Here is a 21,146-nt window from a genome sequence, read left to right on the forward strand (position 1 = left end):
ACTCTTCATCTTGGGGTCATGAGTTCAAGCCCCACGTTGAGCATTGAGCTTACTTTTTTTAAATGTACTATAAAGACGGGCGCCTGGGTGGCTCAGTATGTTGAGCACCCGACTTCAGCTCAGGTCATGATCTCATGGTTTGTGGGTTTGAGCTCCCCATCGAGCTCAGTGTTGATAGCTCAGAGCCTGGAGCCTGCTTCGGATTCTGTGTCTCCCTCTCTATCTGCCCCTCCCCGCTTGCACTGTCTCTGTCTCAAAAATAAATTAAAATGTTAAAATTTTTTTTAATATACTACAAAGGTACAGTAATAAAACAGCATGGTACTGGCATAGAACAGTCATAAAGACCAATGTAATAAAATAGAAAGCATAGCAATAAATTCACATATGTGGGAAACTGGTTTTTGGTGAGGGTGCCAAGACCATTCAATGGAGAAAAGACTCTATTCAACAAATGGCTCTGGGACAACTGGATATCCACATGCAAAAGAATGAAGTTTTTAAACATTTTTTAATTAATTTTTTCATGTTTATTTTTGAGAGAGAGAGAAAGAGAGACAGAGCGTGAGTGGGGGAGGGGCGGAGAGAGATGGAAACACAGAATTTGCAGCAGGCTCCAGGCTCAGAGCTGTCAACACAGAGCCCAACGCAGGGCTCGAATCCACAAACCATGAGATCATGACCTGAGCTGAAGTCAATGCTTAACTGATTGAGCCACCCAGGCACCCCTAAACATTTTTTTAACATTTATTTATTTTTGAGAGACAGATTGTGAGTGGGGGAGGGACAGAGAGAGAGGGAGACACAGAATCCAAAGCAGGCTCCAGGCTCTGAGCTGTCAGTGCAGATCCCAGTGTGGGGCTCAAATCCATGAACCGTGAGATCATGATCTGAGCCCAAGTCGGACACTTAACTGACTGAGCCACCCAAGTGCCCCCAAAAGAATGAAGTTTGACTCTTACCTTACAACATAATATAAAAATTAACTCAGAATGGATCAAATACTTGAACATAAGAACAAAAACTATAAAACTCTTAGAAGAAAACACAGAAAGCTTCGTGACATTAGATTTGGTAGTGATTTCTGGACATGACACCAAAGGTACTAGCAGTAATAATAAATAGAAAGATTGAACTTTATGAACAGATTAAGAACATTTATGCATCAAAGTACATAATCAACGGTGTAAAAGGGCAGCACACAGAATGAGAGACAATATTTGCAAGTCACATATCTGGCATGGGATTACTATCCAGAATATATAGAGAACTCCTAAAACTCAACAGCAACAAAAACCCAATTCAAAAGTTGGCAAAGGACTTGACAGACATTTTTCCGAAGACAGTATACAAATGGCCAGTGAGCACATGAAGCAATATTCAGCATCGCTAATCAGGAAAATTGAAACCAGAACAACAATGAGATATTACTTTATACCCATTAGAATGGCTACCATAAACAAAATAACAAGTATTGGTGAGGATGTGGAGAAATTGGAACCCTTGGACATTGCTGGTGGGAATGTAAAATGGTGCACTGCTGTAAAAATTAGTATGGCAAAAAATTAAACTAGAATTATATGAAAAAATTAAATTAGAATTATATGATCCAGCATTTCCATTTCTGCATATATACCCCAAAGAACTGAAAACAGGGCACAAAACGATCTGTATACACTCATACTTTTAGCAGCATTATTTACAATAGTCAAAAGGTGGAAGTAAACCACCTGTTCACCAATGGATGAATGGAGAAACAAAACGTGGCATACAATGGAATATTATTCAGCCTTAAAAAGGCAGGAAATTCTGACACGTTATGATAGTGATGAACCTCGAGGACATTATGCTAAGTGAAATAAGCCAAACCCAAAGGGCGAATATCGTGTGATCTCACTGATAAGCGGTACCTAGTGGTAAAATTCACAGATATGGTAGAATAGTGGTTACTAAGGGCAGTGGAGAGGGTAGGGGGGAGGAAGGAATGGAGAGCTATTATTTAATAGGTATAAAGTTTCAGTTTTTCAAGATAAAAAGAGTTCGGGGAAGAGATGATGGTCATAACTGCACAACAAAATGAATGTTCATAGTATTACTCAATTATACACCTACAATGAGTTCAGGTGGTGAATTTATGTGTATTTTACCACAATTTGACAAATTTGAAAAAAAAAAGTAGGCAAAGGATTTGGATATACATTTGTACAAAAAAGATATACCAATGACCGATAAGAACACAAGATGATGCTCAACATCACTAGTCATGAGGGAAATGCAAATCAAACCATAAGATACTATTTCACATCCATTAGGATGGCTATTATCTAAACAAAACAAAACAAAACAGAAAATACCAAGTGTTGGCAAAGATGTAGAGAAATTGGGACTCTTGTGCATTGCTAGTGGGGATATAAAATTTGCAACCACTGTAAAAAATTAGTTTGGTAGTACCTTTAAAAACAAAACCTAAAATTATTGTAGAATCCAGCAATTCCTGGATTCTTCTGGGTATATACCCCAAATAATTTAAATTAGGGACTTCAACACATATTGGCACATCAATTTTTATAGCAGCATTATTCCCAGTAGCCAAAAGGGGGAAACAATCCAAATGTCAATTGGTGGATGAATGAATAAGCAAAATGTGGAATGTACACACAATTGAATATTGTACACCCATAAAAAGGAATGAAAGCCTGATGCATGCTAAAAAAAAAACCAGATGAACCTTAAGAACTTGCCACATGAAATAAGCCAGATATAAAAGAATAAATACACAATTCCACTTATCTGATATACCTAGAATAAGCAAGTTTATAGAAACAAAAAGTAGAATAGAGTTGCTAGGGGTTGGGGTAGGGACCGTGGAGAGTTTCTGTTTAGGATGATGAAAAAGTTCTGGCAATAAATAGGAGTGATGGTCACACATATAGGGAGGATACTTAAAGCCACTGCATTGTACGCTTAAAAATGGTTACAATGGGGGCGCCTGGGTGGCTCAGTCGGTTAAGCGTCCGACTTCAGCTCAGGTCACGATCTCGCGGTCCGTGAGTTCGAGCCCCACGTCGGGCTATGGGCTGATGGCTGGGAGCCTGGAGCCTGTTTCCGATTCTGTGTCTCCCTCTCTCTCTCTGCCCCTCCCCCGTTCATGCTCTGTCTCTCTCTGTCCCCAAAATAAATAAACGTTAAAAAAAAAATTTTTTTTTAAATGGTTAAAATGGTAATTTTTCCCATAGTGATAAAATGATATATCTTACCACCATAGAAAATATGAATGGGGAAAGTGTTTCCTTCTCTTCTATTTTCTGGTACAGATTGTGTAAAATTGGTGGTAATTCTTCCCTAAACATTTGGTAGAATACTCAAGTGAAATTATGTGGGCCTGGAGATTTCTTTTTTGGGAGTTTTAAAATTATGACTTCAGGTTCCTTAACTGTGATGGGGCTATTCAAATGATCTATTTCATGTTGAGTAGGCTGTGATAGTTTGGTTTTTCTTTTTGAGGAAGTAATCCATTTTGTCTAAGTGGTCAGGTTCATTTGTATTTATTATCCTTTATTATCCTTCTGATGTCTGCAGAGCCTGTAGGCCTATCCCATTTCACTCCTGATATTGGTCATTTTTATTTTCTTCTTAAAAAAAAAAATCAGCCATCATAGAGGTTTGTCAATTTTATTGATCATTTCAGCTCTTTTCTCCACTATTTTTCTGTTTTCACTTCATCAATTTCCACTCATTATTTCTTTCCTTCTGTTTTCTTTGGGTTTTTTTTTTTTTTACTCTTCCTGCCCCCCACCCCCCTTTAGATTCTTAAAGTGGGAAGTCAGATTATTGATTTGAGACTTTTACTGTCTTCAAATGTTTGTATTCAGAGTGCTATAAGCTTCCCTCTTAATACTGCTGTAGCTCTGTCCCACCAATTTCAATATGTTGTATTTTCATTTTTATTCAGTTCAATGTGTTTTTTTTTAATTTCCCCTGAAACTTCCTCTTTCACTCAATGGATAATTTAGAAAAATGTAGTTTAGTTTATAAGTGTTTGAATCTTCTCCTGTTATCTTTCTGTTAATTGACTTCTAGCTTGATTCCACTGTGGACAGAGAATACATTCTGTATGATTTCAATTCTTTTAAATGTTTGAGCTTGTTTTATGGCCCATAATATGATTGATCTTGGTATATGTTCCATCAGCACTTGAAAAAAGTGTATATTCTTGTGTTGTTGATTCGAGTGCTCTATCAATATCAATTTGATCCCATTGACTGATGGCGTTGTTAAGTTATCCTGTATTCTTGCTGATTTTCTATTGAGTTTTTCTATCAATTCTTAAGAGAAGGGTACTGTAGTCCTCTACTGTTGTCAGACTTGTCTATTTCTCCTTTCAGTTCTGTCAATTTTTGCTTCACAAATTTTGTAGCTCTGTTTGGTCCGTACACACTTAGGACTGCTATGTATGTATGACTTATTGGTGGATTGATTTTTTTACCATTATATATTGTCCCTTCCTGCCTGTGATAATTTTCTTGCTCTGAAGTCTACTTTATCTGGTATTAATATAGTTAATCTACTGATTTCCTTCATTCCTGTTTATATGAATACATGATGTATCTTTTTTTTCCAGTCTTTAAACCAACTTGTATCTTTGCAGCATGTTTCTTATAGACACATATAGTCGTTATGCTTTCAATACACTCTGCCAATCTGTCTCTCTCTCCTTTTTTTTTTTTTTTAAAGAGAGAGAGAGTGCACAAGCAGGGAAGAGGGGCACAGGGGGAGGGGGAGAGAGAGAGAGAGAGAGAGAGAGAGAGAGAGAGAGAGAGAGAGGAAGAGAGAGAATCCTAAGCAGGCTCCATGCTCAGCACGAAGTCTGACACCAGGCTTGATCCCATGACCCTGGGATCATGACCTGAGCCGAAATCAAGAGTCGGATGCTTAATCAACTGAGCCACCCAGGCACCCCCCAATCTTTCTCTTAATTGGTATACTTATGCCATTTACATTTAGCATAATTATTGACATGTTAGGGCTTAAGTCCGCCATTTTATTTCTTGTTTTCTGTTCTGTTTTTCATTTCTCTTTTCTTTTTCCTGCATTTTTTAGAATTTCATTTGATTTACCTATAGTGTTTTTTAAGGTATGTCTTTGTATAGCTTCTGTAGTGGTGGCTCTAGGTATTACATTATATACACATAACCTATCACAGACTACAGGTGTTATCATTTCACTAGTTCAAGTACAGAAACCTCACCTCCTTTACGTCCGTAACCTTTCCCTGTTTATATTGGCTTAAATACTTCCTCTAATACATTTGGAACCACATAAGACTGTATAATTTTTGCATCAATCATCCAACAATTTAGAAAGCTCAAGAAGAGAAATTAAACCTATTACATCTACTCATGATTTTGCATATCATGTCCTTCCTTCTTTCATCATTTCCTTTCTGTTTAGAAAACTTCCTTTGCCATTTTTTTTTTATATGCAAGGTCTCCCAGACAAATTCTCTTAGTTTTTTGGTGGTTGTTGTTTATTTTTCCATCTGAGAATGTCTTGATTTCTTCTTCATTCCTGAGGGGTATTTTCACTGGGTGTGAGTTTCTGAGTTGCCAATTATTTTCTTTCTGCACTGGAGAAATATATGTCGCTTCCATCTGGCCTCTATGGTTTGTGATGACAAATTTGCTATCATTATAATTGTTTTCCCCCTATAGTGAAGATCATTTTTCTCTGGCTGCTTCATAGAAGTTTTCTTTTTAGCTTTCAGCAGCTTCATTATGATGCATCTTTTGTTGTTGTTGTTGTTTTGATAGGGAGAGAGAGTATGAGCAGGGGAGAGGGGCAGAGGGAGAGAAAGAGAGAATCCCAAGCAGGCTCTGTACTCAGTGCAGAGCCCAGCACGGGACTTGATCCCATGACACTTGGGATCATGACCTGAGCCGAAATCAAGAGTCAGACGCTCAACCAACTGAGCCACCCAGGCAGCCCAAATGTGATGAGTCTTTAAGTTCTTTTTTTGACTTGACTTTTTTCCCCTCTCCTTCTTGAACTCTGCTGACACAAGTGCTAGTTTTTTTGTTATAGTCCCTTAATTCCCTAAGGCTCTGTTTGTTCTCTTTTCCAGTCTATTTTATTTCTGATGTTGAGACTGGGAAATTCCTATTGTTCTATTTTCTAGTTCATTAGTTCTTTTTTTCTGTAGGTACCCTGAATTCTGCTTTTGAGCCTATCTACTAAGCTATTTTGTTTCAGTTACTACCTTTCTCAGTTCTAAAATTCCCATTTGGTTCCTCTTTATATCTTCTGTTTCTTTGCTGAACCCTTTTATTAATTCTTTGCTGAGACTTTCCTTTTTTTTTTTCAAAAATTTTTAATGTTTATTATTTTTTTTAATGTTTGTTTTTGAGAGAGAGAGAGAGAGCAAACAGGGGAGGGACAGAGAGAGGGAGACACAGAATCTGAACCAGGCTCCAGGCTCCTTGCTATCAGCACAGAGCCCAATGTGGGGCTTGACCACACAGTGAGATCATGACCTGAGTCAAAGTCAGACGCTTAACCAAAAGGTCACCGAGGCGCCCCAAGATTTTCCATTTTTAAAATCTTTTCAAGCATGTTTGTAATTGCTCATTGAAGCATTTTTACAGTGGCTGCTCTAAAATCTTTGTCAGATAATTCTAACATCTCTATCATCTCAGTATTGTCATCTATTGATTGTCTTTCATTCATTTGGTTTGAGGTCTTCCTAGATTCTTGGTATGACATGTAATTTTCAATCGAACCCTAGACATTTCTGTATCGTTATGAGGCTCCGGATCTTAGTTAAGCCTCTTTTAACTGGGTTCTTCTATTTTTAACTCCATTCTGACAGGGGAAAGGAAAGGTGCTGCCTCATTACTGCCTTGTTATTGCCACATAGAATCGACCTCCCCTAGTCTGCTCGCTGAGCCTCTGTTGACACCCAAGCAGAGACACATCAGGAGAGGCTCCCCATGTGGTCTCCACTGACACTGCAGGAAGCTCTCATGGAGGCCAATGGGGATGAAAGTCTTCGCTCTTTACCTGACCTTCTCTGACACCACTTCAGCACTTTACTACGGTTTTAGAAAGGTGAGAATCTAGGGGGCGCCTTGGTGGCTTAGTCGGTTAAGCATCTGACTCTTGATCTCAGCTCGGGTCACGATCTCATGGTTCCTGAGTTCAAGCCCCGCATGGCGCTCTGCGCTGACAGTGTGGAACCTCCTTGGGATTCTGTCTCTCCTTCTCTCTGCCCCTCACCTGCTTGTGCTTGCTCTTTTCTCAAAATAAATAAACAAACCTGAAAGGAAGGAAGGAAGGAAGGAAGGAAGGAAGGAAGGAAGGAAGGAAGAAAGAAAGAAAGATGGGAATCTAGTACCCCACTCAGCCTTTGCTGACATGGGTGGGGTTAGGGGCCATTATTTTCTGTGGTGTTGACTAAAGGAGAGTAATGATTATCTAAAAGTTTTCTATCTTGCTGGACTGCCCCTTTACTGATCCTTTGCCTAGACAGAACAGGCTTTTGTTGTTGTTTTGTTTTGTTTTGTTTTGTTTGTCTGTACCATTGGCATTTCCAGGTTGTTGACTTTCAGTTCCAAGTCTGCAAAAATGAGGCAAAAGAAAACCCAAGGAACTTATCATCATGTCTTTCCTCAGGTCCCAAAGTCCCTAGCTAGTCTGACTTCTTTCTATCTTTCAGAACCTTCTTAGAGTTGTTTTATTTATAATGTCAGTTGTTTCCAGTTGCACTTAGTGGGAGGAACAGGGGGGAAAAGGTATGTCCACTTGATCTTCCCAGAAACAGAAATCCTCTTTAGTGAACTTTAACCAATTCCCTCTATGGGAGTTTGAGCTGTGTTCCTATGTTCCCATCTACTGACTAAAGGCCCACTTCAGGCAACTCACCTGCTACTGGGCTAAATTTGAGTATTGTCATTTTCTGGAACCTAAATAAAATATTAGTCCACATACTCTAGCAACACATTAAAAGAATATCTTTTGTTCAAGAAGGGTCAATTCTAAGAGTACAGGGATGGTTTGATACCACCAAATCCAATGATATGACTGTACTAATAGGTTGAAGGAGAAAATCCATGTGATCATTCCATGAATGCAAAAATATGCAATTGACAGACTTCAACATTCTTTCTCTAAAAATTTCCTAGTAAAATAGAAATTAATAAATACTCTCTTTAAAACTATTAAAAAACAACAGTCAAATGTATAATTGCACCAAAAAAGGATAAAATGCCTAGGAATAAATTTAACCAACGAGGTAAAAGACCTATACCGATAAGACATTAGTTAAAGGAATTGAAGATGTCAACAACAAATGGAAAGATATACCATGCTCATGAATTGGAAGAGTTTATACTGTTAACACTTGGGTTCATACAACCCAAAACAATCTACAGATTCAATGCAGCCCCTATCAAAATACCAGTAGCAATTGGTAGAACTAGAACAAATAATCCTAAAATTTGTATGGAACTACAAAAGACCTCAAATAGTCAAAGCCAACTTTGAGAAAGAAGGAAAAAGCTAGAGGTGTCACAATCCCAGATTTTAAGATATATTACAAACTATATTCATCAAAACAGTATGGTACTGACACAAAAATAGACGCATAGATCAATGGAACAGACAGAGATCCCCAAAACAGACCCACACTTATATAGTCAACTAATCCATGACAAAGGTGAAAAGAATATACAATGGGGAATGACAGTCTTTGCAGTAAATGGTGTTGGGAAAACTGGACAGCTACATGCAAAAGAATTAAACCGGACCACTCTCTTATACCATATAAGAAAATAAAGTAAAAATGGATTAAAGACCTAAATGCGAGTCTTGAAATCATAAAACTCCTAAAAGAAAACATAGGTAATCTCTTACAGTAATCTCTTGGACATTGGCCTTAGCAAAATATTTATGGATATGTCTCCTCAGGCAAGGGAAACAAAAGTAAAAAAAAAACTACTGGGACTACACTACAATGAAAAGCTTTTGCACAGCAAAGGAAATCATCAACAAAATAAAAAGTCAACCTACTGAAAGGGAAAAGATATTTGTACATGATATATCCATAAGGGGTTAATATCCAAAATATATAAAGAATTTATACACTCAATACCAAAAAAAAAAAATCAGATTAGAAAATGGGCAGAGGACGTGAATACACATTTTCCCAAAGAAGACATGCAGATGGTCAACAGGCATGTGAAAGATGCTCAACATCACTAATCATCAGGGAGATGCAAATCAAAACCACAATGAGATGTCACCTCACACCTGTCAGAATGGCTACTATCAAAAACACAAGAAACAACATGTGTTGGAGAGGTTGTGGCAAAAAGGGAACCCTTGTGCATTGTTGGTGGGAATATAAATTGGTGTGGCCACTATGGAAAACAGTATGAAGGTTCCTTAAAAAATTAAAAACAGAACTACCATTTGATCGCATAATCACACTACTGGGTATTTACCCAAAGAATATAAAAACGCTAATTCGAAGGGATATATGCATGCCTATGTTTATGACAGCTTTATTTACAATAGCCAAATTACGGAAGCAGCCCAAGTGTCTATCCATAGCTGAATAAAGAAGTGATATATATATATATATATATATATATATATATATATATATGTGTGTGTGTGTGTGTGTGTGTGTGTGTAAGTGTGTGTGTAAACTGGACAGCTACATGCAATAATACATATATTACTATATATATATAATGGAATATTAGCCACAAAAAAGAATGAAATCTTGCCATTTGCAACAACATGGATGGATCTAGAGAGTATTATGCTAAGTGAAATAATTCATGCAGAGAAAGACAGATACCTTATGCTTTCACTGATATGGGGAATCTAAAAGGCAAAATAAACAAGCAAAAAACAGACTCTTAACTATAGAGAAGAAACTGGTGGTTGCCAGAAGGGAGGCTTGTGGCAGAAAGGGTGAAATAGATTAAGAGGTATAAACAAGCAAACAAATGTCTCCAAGTCAGCATCACACTTTATAGTGAAACATGAGAATCTTTTCCATTAAAATTCGGTTGTCCATAATCGCCTCTATCATTTAACCTGGGAATACTAGCCAATGAAGTAGACATAAACAGGATACAAGTAGCAATTTCTAACAAAACTATATTCTTATTTCCATGTCCTTCTACCACATTGTTTTTCCTTGAAGTTGACACTAACAATAGGATTACTTAGTCCATTTCAAGCCTCAACAGTTTTTCTGGCTTTCTTTCCTTTCCCCTTTCAGCATTCAACTGACAGGAGTTACCATCAGAATCATGTCTTACATACTTTGTATTCTTAATACTGTGATAACAGTAGGTCCTCAGTGAATATTTTCAGATTAAGAATCCAGGGGTGTCTGGGTGGTTCAATTGGTTAAGCTTCCAACTTTGGCACAAGTCATGATCTCACGGTTCGTGGGTTTGAGCCCCACATCAGGCTGTATGCAAACACCTCAGAGCCTGGAGCTGGCTTCAGACTCTGTGTCTCCTCTCTGTGCCCCTCCCCCACTTGTGTGTACACGTGCTCTCTCTCTCAAAAATAAATAAATGTTGAAAAAATTTTTAATATTAAAAATTAAGTTAATATGTATATGTAACTAAATATACCCTTGCAAGGTAAAACAGTAATTTTGTCTTCCTAAAGTTTGTTCAGAACCTAATACTTTGTGACTATATAGAACAAGTACTTGACTTCTCAGTTTTCATGATGAGATCAAAATAGCATATCCTAGAATGCTCAATATTTCTTAACTGGAATTTGGTTAAATCATAATTGTTTTTATACCTAATACCTTCAGTTGAAAATCCTCTACATGCTCTAAAATATTGACAAAATTTGATGAGGCATACACAATCAAAACGCAGCTAGAAGAACCTGAAAATTCACATCAGTACTCAACTCTGAATTCACTTTAGGGTTGTCACTCTCACTTTTAACTGGCCACACAGCTATTTACGTGGAAAGAGAATATACACTTGCCCTGTCACTCACTCCTATGGTTTCTAAATTTCGCTGAAAATCGTATACCATAGGTGAACCAAGAGATTCATTTTCTACATTGGAGTACTTCAATTAATTTGTCCTTCTCCACAGGAGATCGGCAGCGTAGCCCCATTTACTTGTGACAATGGATCATTAGGTAAGGTCGACAACTGATCTGAGATCCCTTGACCAAAATCAAATATGAAAAAAAAAGAGAGACAAAATATCAAGTTTAATGTTTACCTCTGTTCCTGACGTTTCACCCCTGATGACATCCATCTGTCTCTTAAATAGTTCTAATACAGCCTTGTAGACCAGTTCATACTGTTCCTGCAGAGCATCACAAACCAGAACAAGGGAAAACAAACAAAAAACTTGGTGAAATACAGAACCAGAGTTTGGGAGTATGCACATCAGTCAAATCTTAGTGTAGCAGATCTGAAGATCATTAACAGTAGTTTAATTGTAGTGCCCTTATATTTGTGTGGCCCATTTCAGATTGCAAAGCGCTTTTAGGCTGCTAAATGCAGCTAAATATTTGATCGTCTACCTCTAAATATACAAGGAAGGGCCTTCCAGCATGTTTTATGTTCTACTCCACCTTCTCACTTATCTTTCTCTCCACCATCATCCCTCCAGTTCTATTTTCCTTGCTTACATTTTAAAAGTTGTATTGGATCCTGGATGCATTTTTTTTTTTGTCAGTTACCTTCATCTTTTCCAGAAAAAGTTAGATAGAATTGTGGTTGATGGGTAGATAGATGGCTTCAATATGTATTCTCAAACTTGACCCTCACAATTGATCTGTAAAGTAGGTAGCCTGTTATTCCTGTTCACACTGTGCAAGGTCATTCAGAAGTAAGGTCCAGACTTGAATTAGAACTTGAATCTTCTGACTCTTAGTTAATGCACTTGGATCAAGCTGCTGAAACGGTCTCCTAGCAGAGATACTGAAGCGACGTAGAGCACTGAAGGATTTGGAAATTTGTGCTTGTAAAAGGATTTCACCATAGAAAATGAGACCACCACAATTACAAGGTTTGTGGGGAGTTTTCTGCCGCCATACTTGATCAAGCACTTGATTTTGTATCTACTTTTCATCTGAAAGAGCCTAAACAGGGTTTCCCCTGACACTTTACACAACTCTATACAAATAAAGCACAACCTTTGCCAATTACAATTTTAGCAGGAGAACAATAGAGTCTATCACCCAACACATCCATTGGTACACTCTTCTATTTTTTTAAGAAGAGAGAAAAATCAGACAGGAAGCACCCAGCTGGTTACAGTGGTTATTTCCTGGTTAGCGTGGTGTCAGAAAAAGCAGCTACAACTGGTAAGGTATTTGTTCAGGTAGTTGCTGATAGTGCCAGCATGGGAAGGCTAACTTAAAATCGTTTCGGCTGTCTTCCGACTGTTACAAGTAGGCCTGAAATGAACTTTCTCTGAAATGGGGTATGGTTGTATTTCTTGATGCAGTTTCACAGTGTGATATTAGACAACTAGGATGCAACCTCCTGGAATCTTTATACATTTACAGGGATCAGCCTTCTTTGAAGTCTGGTAGCACTAAACCAGCCAATGCTTACATTTCACAGAAACTTTTTCCCTTACAAGCTGAATATAGAAACACCTACAGTCAACACATGAAAAAAAAAAAGTTTTTTTCCACTAGCTATTAGTGGAAAACCTGTGTGGGCCAAACAGAAGGCTTATATTATAATAGCTCTTCATTTTTTCCCTCCCATTCACAAATGCTAGATGAAAATATCTAAACTGTTGCTGTCAATTATTTTACCTCCAAATCTACGTGCAAGTTCACTCTGTAAGTGCTTTAAACACTTGAAGGTCTTGCTATTTAAGCAGCAAAAATTAGTTGTAACAAATTGTGTGAAAGTGTCTGTTGCTTAATAAATATCAGTAAACACTTGGTGAATAAGGAATGAGGAATGCCAAACTCCATCTTAAAGGTGGAGACCATTTATTTAGAAATGTGGGTAAAACGATTGGCGTGGAAATCTGGGTGAAATTAACATCGTAGAGAGTGAGAGATCTGTGCTGGGAATGTTTCATCGAGGAGGCGGAGCTTGAGTGGGAGAGGAGAGGACAAAACCGAGGAAGAGCATCTGAATGGAATGAAGGGGCATGAGTAATTTGGGGTGGATTAAAATATCGTGATACATATATACATATGTACACACATACATATATATACATATAATGTATTGTGATGCATATAATATTGTGATCATATACATGTGATCCGTATATATGTGATCCGTATATATAATACATGTATCTTGTGATACATATATAATCATATGTATAGTATGATTGTAATTATGTTTTTTAAGTTTGCACACAATAAGGATCAGGAGAGACTATAGAACAATAATAATCGTGGCTACCTCTAGGTGATAGGATTATGGTTGATTTTATTTTTATTTTTAATTAAATCAAAAAATGAGTATATAAAATGCATTCCCCAGATTCTGTTACCACTTCCTGAAGTAGAAATTACAAGTCTCTGATTTTCTCGGGTTTCAGAAATGAATCACTACTACAAACCAGCAAGTTAACCTGACCCAGGTATTATATCTTGAGTATGTCAAAGAGCTTGTTGAATTTTTTCAACATCCCTTGTAAGAAACATAAAATTACTGAGTTTCTTCATATTTTTTGCACAGACAGTAGAATACAAGGAATGAGAGGAATGTGACCCAAGCCAGGGATGTAGGAAAAATATTGATATATTCAGAGTTTGAGGAAATGCAAATGGACTCATGCACGTAGTAGAAATTGGTGTTATAGCTAAAAATCAGCTATTTGGGGATGCCTTACTATGAAACCGAGAGAGGTAGGAAGACCCAGACACATGTTACCATCCATTCACAATAGTTGCATACCTGAGTTTGAACAAATGAAGGCCTTTGTGTTCGCATTTCCTGGATCAAACTAAAAATACTGAAGTTCTCAGGAATGATCTATCAAATAAAGAGAAATAATATCTTATTCCTTTGTTCCTAGCTTTGCTAATAAATTATTTCTCACGGTCTTGTTACCCCCATGGCATCTGTTGTCCTAACACAAGATCATATCAGAAAAAGAATGCGTCTTTAAAATGAATGAGATTTCTCTTCACTTGTGTCATGATTTAGAGCCTGGTGTTTTCCCCAGAAAAGACTGAAGAAACGCTTGAGAATGATTTCACATGGGGTGACCAGATGTCTGAAGTTAAACATATAATGAAGGTGGAGCCTGGGTAGGTGAGCAAATATGAGAATTTTATGAAATAAAAGAAGTTGGCAGATAGGTTTAAAGCCGATATTTCACACTTCTCACTTCCTATTATTAGACTTTAAGAAAATGATTTCTAGGGGCACCTAGGTGGCTCAGTCCATTAGGCACTGACTTCAGCTCAGGTCATGATCTCACAGTTTGTGAGTTCGAGCCCCACGTCAGGCTCTGTGCTGACAGGGCCTGGAGCCTGCTTAGGATTCTGTGTCTCCCTCTCTCTGCCCCTCCTCCACGTGTTCTCTCTCTCTCTTTCAAAAATAAACAAAACATTTAAAAAAAATTTTTTTAAATGATTTATAGATTGGAACACAAGGCTTGATTGGGGTAGATTGAGTCCATCCATTACAGCCATTTGGATAAAGGAAGAGTACCTGTGTAATTTGGGGCTGTGATTCTCAAACGCTTCAGAAGCATCAGAAGCACCTGGAGAGCTTGCTGGGCCCCCACCTCCAGTTTCTGCTTCCGTTCACCCAAGGTAGGGCCCAAGATTTTGCATTTCTAACAAGTTCTCAGGTGATGCTGATGCTGCTTCTCTGGGAACCACACTTCGAGGACCACCAACTTAGGGACTGAATTAATCATCTGACAAAGTGAGTCTACAAGTGAATATTCTAGACAATAGGAGTCATGGAAATAGGTGTTTGGAAGAACCAAACAATTCCTAAGTCTGCATGTAACAGGGTAGGCAAACGGGAAGCGCCTGCGGAGAGAAACTCACCCCGTCTTTTAGCAACATCCAGGTATAATCGATAGCGCAGATAACACCAGTCCTCCCACAACCGGCACTGAAAGGAAAGATCGCAGTGGCACATACAGTTGCAGAGACTGGATTGTTGACAGTAGCTGGGAAATTTCACCAGCATATTGAGGAAGAAGTAACCGAGAGGCAACAAAACGTTCTAAACCCCCCATTTCCCAGAGCACGTCTCTTGGTTGCCACATGCACACACTGAGCCTCGGGACAGATCCTCGGCCACTTCTCACCTGCAAGGGTGTCTGGAGCGGCACTGTTCTCGAGTAACTTGTCAGAAAATACTACTTTAATGCTCAGGTTGACTGTATTATGGTCTGTTTCTGCTACTGACCTTTCTCTTCCTATCACTTTCATGTCTCAGCTTCATTCCTTTCTAATCAACTGGAGAAAGTGAGACTAGTATCAAGAGCCTATATGCTACATGCCTGTACCAGCATAAATTCCAACAGTCAGTCTTCCTTCAGTTTCAGCAGGAGTCCTGGCCAGGCTATGACATTTGGTTGGTTTTGGGTAGAAAGTTCAAAGAACAGCATCATACCTGCAATGAATGCACACGGGAACATGGTCATCCTCTTGGTAAGAACGCATATCCCAGATGAGCTCAAGAATAGGGTCTATGGATGAAGGCACATCATGGTCTGGCCAATTCCTGTAATGAAACTGGTAGAGAGTTCGAGTTTCCTATAAAAAAAAAAATAGCCAGAATAAAAGGAGGGTTCAGCGTTAGGACCCCACCTCATTCTAGCACAAGATTACTCTGACCTCCTAAGTAGCATCTCTGTCCTGTTGGCAATTTATGCTGCTTCCTTTCCTATAGGCCTCTGGTGCCCACATGCCTTCTGAGAACAATTAAAAGTGATTTCAGGTCACTGACTATAGGTCTGTCCCTATCTGCCCCACTCACACACAAGAGGAGATCGATATTACGACTGGTGTATTTCAGGTGGGTCACAGGCATGCTGGTATATTAAACCCCTTTGCCTTAGAGAGACTGGGCAGCGTGAGCTCTCAATTCCCAGTCTCTACTCACTGCACAGCCTCTATTCATCCTACAGATATTATCATTTTATATGTGTGCCATTGTGTGTAATAGATTGGGGAGCAGAGATTACACCAAAGGTCTCTTTTGCGTATACATCAAAGGCCCAACTACTCCCCATTGTCTTATGCCCAGCCTGAGACACATACGTATGTTTTTTTTAATTTATTTATTTATTTATTTATTTATTTATTTATTTAAATGTTTATTTTATTTTTGAGAGAGACAGACAGAACATGAGCAGGAGAGGGGCAGAAAGAGAGGGAGACACAGAATCCAAAGCAGGCTCCAGGCTCTGAGCTGTCAGCACAGAGCCCGATGTGGGGCTTGAACCCATGAACCATGAGATCATGACCCTGGCCGAAGTCGGATGTTCAACCGACTAAGCCACCCAGGCACCCCTCATATGTTTTTTTTTAATTTACTTATTATTTTTTTTAGTGATTATTTATTTTTGAGAGATAGAGAGAGACAGAGCATGAGCAGGGGAAGGGCAGAGAGAGAGGGGGACACAGAATCCAAAGCAGGCTTCAGGCTCTGAGCTGTCAGCACAGAGACCCATTTGGGGCTTGAATACACCAGCTGTGAGATCATGACCTGAGGCAAAGTCAGATGCTTAACCCACTGAGCCACCCCAAGCGCCCCACATACATGTTTTTACCTCTGTCTCTGTAGGCTCTTGAGTTTACCACTCCTGTTCTATACTTACACTATTGAACTTGGCTTTTAGAGTCCTGATTATGTAATCAGATTTTCTATTTTCAGCTTCCTGAGAAGTAAATTAAAATAGTAGTTACTTCAAAGACTAATATTCAAAAACTAGTCTCTATAAAGTAGATCCTGGAGCATTTGCTCAGCCGCAATGGAAGCAGCCATCATACTTACACAGGATATGGAGAAAGGACCAACTTGCAGTTGTAGCTCTCCTGGCTCAGTCCAGTAGCGCTCACACTTTTTCTGTTACACAAAACAGAATGTAATGATTTCCCTCCATATATTCTAGTCTCTCCTAGGTAACAAAACCCACTCTCAATGAGGGAGACACAGGTTCTGTGTCCTTCACCTTATGTTAGCAATGTCCTACCCCCTTGGGCTTCACCCCCAACATCATGGTGGTCTGGAATCTCCAAGGACAGGGAAAACACTAAAGGATATATAAATTACAGACTTCCTAGAAGTCTGAAAAAATAGAAATAGGGATCTGGCATTTTCAGCACAGTAGTCCCCCCCCTCGTTCACAGCTTTGCTTTCCATGGTTACAGTTACCAGTTTCAGCCTTTCGGGTACCTACCGTCTGGGACGTATTGTTGGCAATACTAAGTATTGTAGTAGCCTAACCCTACATCACAAACACCTACATCATTTCCTTTGTGTCAGCATCTGATCGTCTCACATCATCATCAGAAGAAGCGTGAGTACAGTACAATAAGATATTTTGAGAAAGAAAGAGACCACATTCACACAACTTATAGTATATTGCTTCAATTGTCCTATTTTATTATTGTTGTTGTTAATCTCCTAACATGCCTAGTTTACAAGTTAAACTTCACCATAGGTATGTACGTATAGGCAAAAATATGGTGCGTGTACAGTTCGTTACTGTTGTTGGTGTCAGGCATTCACCGGGGGTCTTGGAGCACATCCCAAGCAAATAAGGAGGGGACTGCTCTATTTCGAAAGGATTAACAGAAATCACCTCTACTAAAACAAAGCTGCACGAGTGAAGTGAAACCCCAAATTCCTTGTTTTTTTTTTAAATTTTTTTTTTCAACGTTTATTTATTTTTTTGGGACAGAGAGAGACAGAGCATGAACGGGGGAGGGGCAGAGAGAGAGGGAGACACAGAATCGGAAACAGGCTCCAGGCTCTGAGCCATCAGCCCAGAGCCCGACGCGGGGCTCGAACTCACAGACCGCAAGATCGTGACCTGGCTGAAATCGGACGCTTAACCGACTGTGCCACCCAGGCGCCCCCCAAATTCCTTGGTTTTAACTGAACTGTGAATGTCAACAGTAGGTAAGATAGGTGCTCTCCAATGGAAACAAGATGTGAGCTACACACTCAATTTTAAGTTTTCTAATAGCCACGTTCAAAAGTCAAAAATGAAATTGATTTTAATAATATATCTTAGCCCGATCAAAACACATGTAATCTGGATAAAACAGATATTAGATATTTGACATTTCTTATCTCAGTCTTCAGACCCCGGTGTGCATTTTATATTTACAGTATATCTCAATTAATCCACTGAATTTTCATCGGAACATTTAATTTCCATTTAGAGTTCATAAAATTTATAGGTGAAAAAGATTCACGTACCTAAGTTGTTCAAATCATGCTTAAAGTTCTCCAATCACTGAATTGGAACACTGAGTTTTTAAATTTAAACTCATTAAAATAATAAAATAAGTTAAATTAAATTAAATAGTTCCTTGGGTACGTTAGCTATGTTTCAACTGCTCGATAGCCACAAGCAGCTAGTGGATGTCATGTTGTTGGACAGCACAGGGTTAGAAGTGCTGACTGCCATTTAAGATGCTTGATTAATAAAAATGGGAAGATGAATTGTTACTTTAAAAGCATACCTTCTTTTTACTTAAAGATATAGAGCCTGGGCAAATGGACAAAAGGAGTTCTTAGAGGTAAATAAAAAATACTTGAGAGTCATTTGGCATTCCCAAACTGAAAGCTAGCAAGATGAGAATAATTTTTTTTAAATGTTTATTTATTTTTGAGAGAGAGAGAGACAGAGTGCAAGCGAGGGAGGGGCGGAGAGAGAGGGAGACACAGAATCTGAAGCAGGTTCCAGGCTCTGAGCTGTCAGCACAGAGCCTGACTCAGGGCTCAAACTCACGGACCGTGAGATCATGACCTGAGCCGAAGTCGGACACTTAACTGACTGAGCCACGGAGGCATCCCAGAATAATTTTTACGTAGGCACACTTAAGGCAAGTTCTGCAACCAAGTTTCCCCCTTCTCTTTCCTTTAACTCACCTTCCCCATCTCAAACTCCATGCACGCCATAACAATGATCTGAGGGGATGAAATAAATAGAAACCTGAGTGTTGATACAGTTAGAAAAAGCAGTTAACACACGGGTCCCAGAGTCATTGTTTTTTCTGTTTTTTTTTTTTTTCTTGTTATTGAACAAAAAAGAAAACAGAAATCTTGATAAATTTTAAAATATTGCTCCTACCCTTCTTTCTGTCCTTACTTCCCTTTTCTCTATTCAAATCGGTAAATTCTTGTTAACAAATGAGCCTGTCAAGATGAGAACTTTCATTTCCTTGAGTAAAGGTGACTTTGTGATTTTGACAAAAATGTGCCTGAACACTGAAATTCTAGCGACTGACCCAAAAAGGCACTGATTTTAATACAAAGGAAACCTCAGTCACATACCCTGATACCCTCCTCCCTCCATCTCTAAAAACTAGAGAATATAGTAACAAAAGCATTTCTGCCCTTACCAGGACACTGTATTCCCAAATCATCCTCCAGAAGTCCAGGAGAGTTGTAGACAAAGGTCCCTGGGTGGCTATATAAGCTTTGGGTCCATAAACTCCCTAAAGGGGAACAGAAATTATATGGGATGACTACAGATAATATCCTTTTCTTCTTGTTTAGAATCCCCTCCACCTCTTTCTTAGGTACCTAAAGAAATATGGTCTAGTATCCCGACCCCTTTTAAGGTACCTAGAAAACTATAGAATATGGGGTGTACCTTAATGAAGTTGGCATTGATGTAGTTGGAATCTTCATCTGAGGTTATCAGAGACAGCTCTACTAAGCTATGATCATCTATAATACAAAAGATGGACATATTAGAACTAAAAGGACTTAGTCAGAGGACTTACCATAAGTCAGAAACTAGCACTGTGAATAGTGGCTGTGCAAAAGTGTTTGATGAGTGAGTGAGTGAGTGAATGTTCTTTTGTGGTTGTATATAGTACAAACTCATGTGTCAAAGCATTGTACCAGGATTGGGAACAGCAGGCAATGGGTAAAAATAGGAATGACTGGATTTGGGAGAAGATACAAATTTATAGGGAGAAACAAAAACTTACAGGGCAAGATATCCTTGTATCTGTTTTTCTTGATATTCTTGGGTCTCTCAGCCACAGTTGTAGGATAGGTTTTGTCTGCCTTGTACTTAGTGGATTGTCTTTTCAGCCACTGTAATAAAATTCCAAAAATTAAATCTTCCTAGAGAAAAGAGGTAAGAAGCTCTCTCTGTAGAGACCTTTCCTTCTCTTTTGCCCAAACAGTCCGCTTTTGCCCTTGTAGCATCTTCTAGAACTACCTCCAATTCAGGACAGAGCCCCTGAGCATAAGGTCAGCAGACTTCAGTTTGGAGAAGTGAAAAGATCACACTTAACTGCAGCTGAGCCACAAATAGCTAAAACCTAGAGGTGAAACTAGTGAATATTTTAAAAGCCAATGTCTTTTTGAAAACAAACTATATGCTCCACACAAACGTCAAACATTAAAAGTTTACCTTCTCTACGGCTACTACAGGGCTATTTTAAGTAGAAATGGAGCTTAAGCCAAATAAAATCTCTCGATATATAGCAAAATTTCAAAAGTTTCAGTCCCAGAAGCAGTCTTTTTTTTTTTTTTATATGACCCAAACTGCAAGCTGACCCCTCAAACAAACAACAATCTTACAACAACTGTGAGATCATGAGCTGAGCTGAAATCAAGAGTCGGACGCTTAACTGACTGAGCCACCCAGGCACCCTGAGTGGAAATCTTTTATAGTCTCCCATGTGCCTGTGGCATGTCCTTAGTTAAATTCACAGTCATGAGATCAAGCCCTGCAGAGCCCTCCACACCCTGCGGGGAGCCTGCTTAAGATTCTCTCCCTCTCCTTCTGCCCCTCCACCCCACACGTGCAAGCTCTCAAAAAAAAAATTTTTTTTTAATTTCCACTCAAGTTACACCAACTTTTTCAGCTGTCTCTGTTCTTATCCACTAAAGAATGCTCACTTTTGGGGCGCCTGGGTGGCGCAGTCGGTTGAGCATCCGACT

At 38.9% G+C, this 21,146-nt stretch overlaps 1 protein-coding gene across 1 annotated transcript in view; it reads right to left on the minus strand.

The window, feature by feature from the left end:
- The window catches only part of PTPN22 (protein tyrosine phosphatase non-receptor type 22), a 60,000-nt gene that overhangs the window by 26,630 nt on the left and 12,224 nt on the right, over window positions 1–21,146 (minus strand). The window contains exons 2-11 of the mRNA XM_043575880.1: window positions 20,183–20,291; window positions 19,840–19,916; window positions 19,586–19,681; window positions 19,113–19,151; window positions 17,004–17,075; window positions 16,828–16,887; window positions 15,618–15,760; window positions 15,044–15,110; window positions 13,935–14,012; window positions 11,272–11,358 (exon numbers count right to left, since the gene is read on the minus strand). Of these exons, the coding sequence (XP_043431815.1) occupies window positions 11,272–11,358; window positions 13,935–14,012; window positions 15,044–15,110; window positions 15,618–15,760; window positions 16,828–16,887; window positions 17,004–17,075; window positions 19,113–19,151; window positions 19,586–19,681; window positions 19,840–19,916; window positions 20,183–20,291 (828 nt within the window). The remainder of the gene's footprint in view (window positions 1–11,271; window positions 11,359–13,934; window positions 14,013–15,043; window positions 15,111–15,617; window positions 15,761–16,827; window positions 16,888–17,003; window positions 17,076–19,112; window positions 19,152–19,585; window positions 19,682–19,839; window positions 19,917–20,182; window positions 20,292–21,146) is intronic.

The sequence above is a fragment of the Prionailurus bengalensis genome, chromosome C1 (genome assembly GCF_016509475.1).
Source record: "Prionailurus bengalensis isolate Pbe53 chromosome C1, Fcat_Pben_1.1_paternal_pri, whole genome shotgun sequence".
NCBI classification, from domain to species: Eukaryota; Metazoa; Chordata; class Mammalia; order Carnivora; family Felidae; genus Prionailurus; species Prionailurus bengalensis.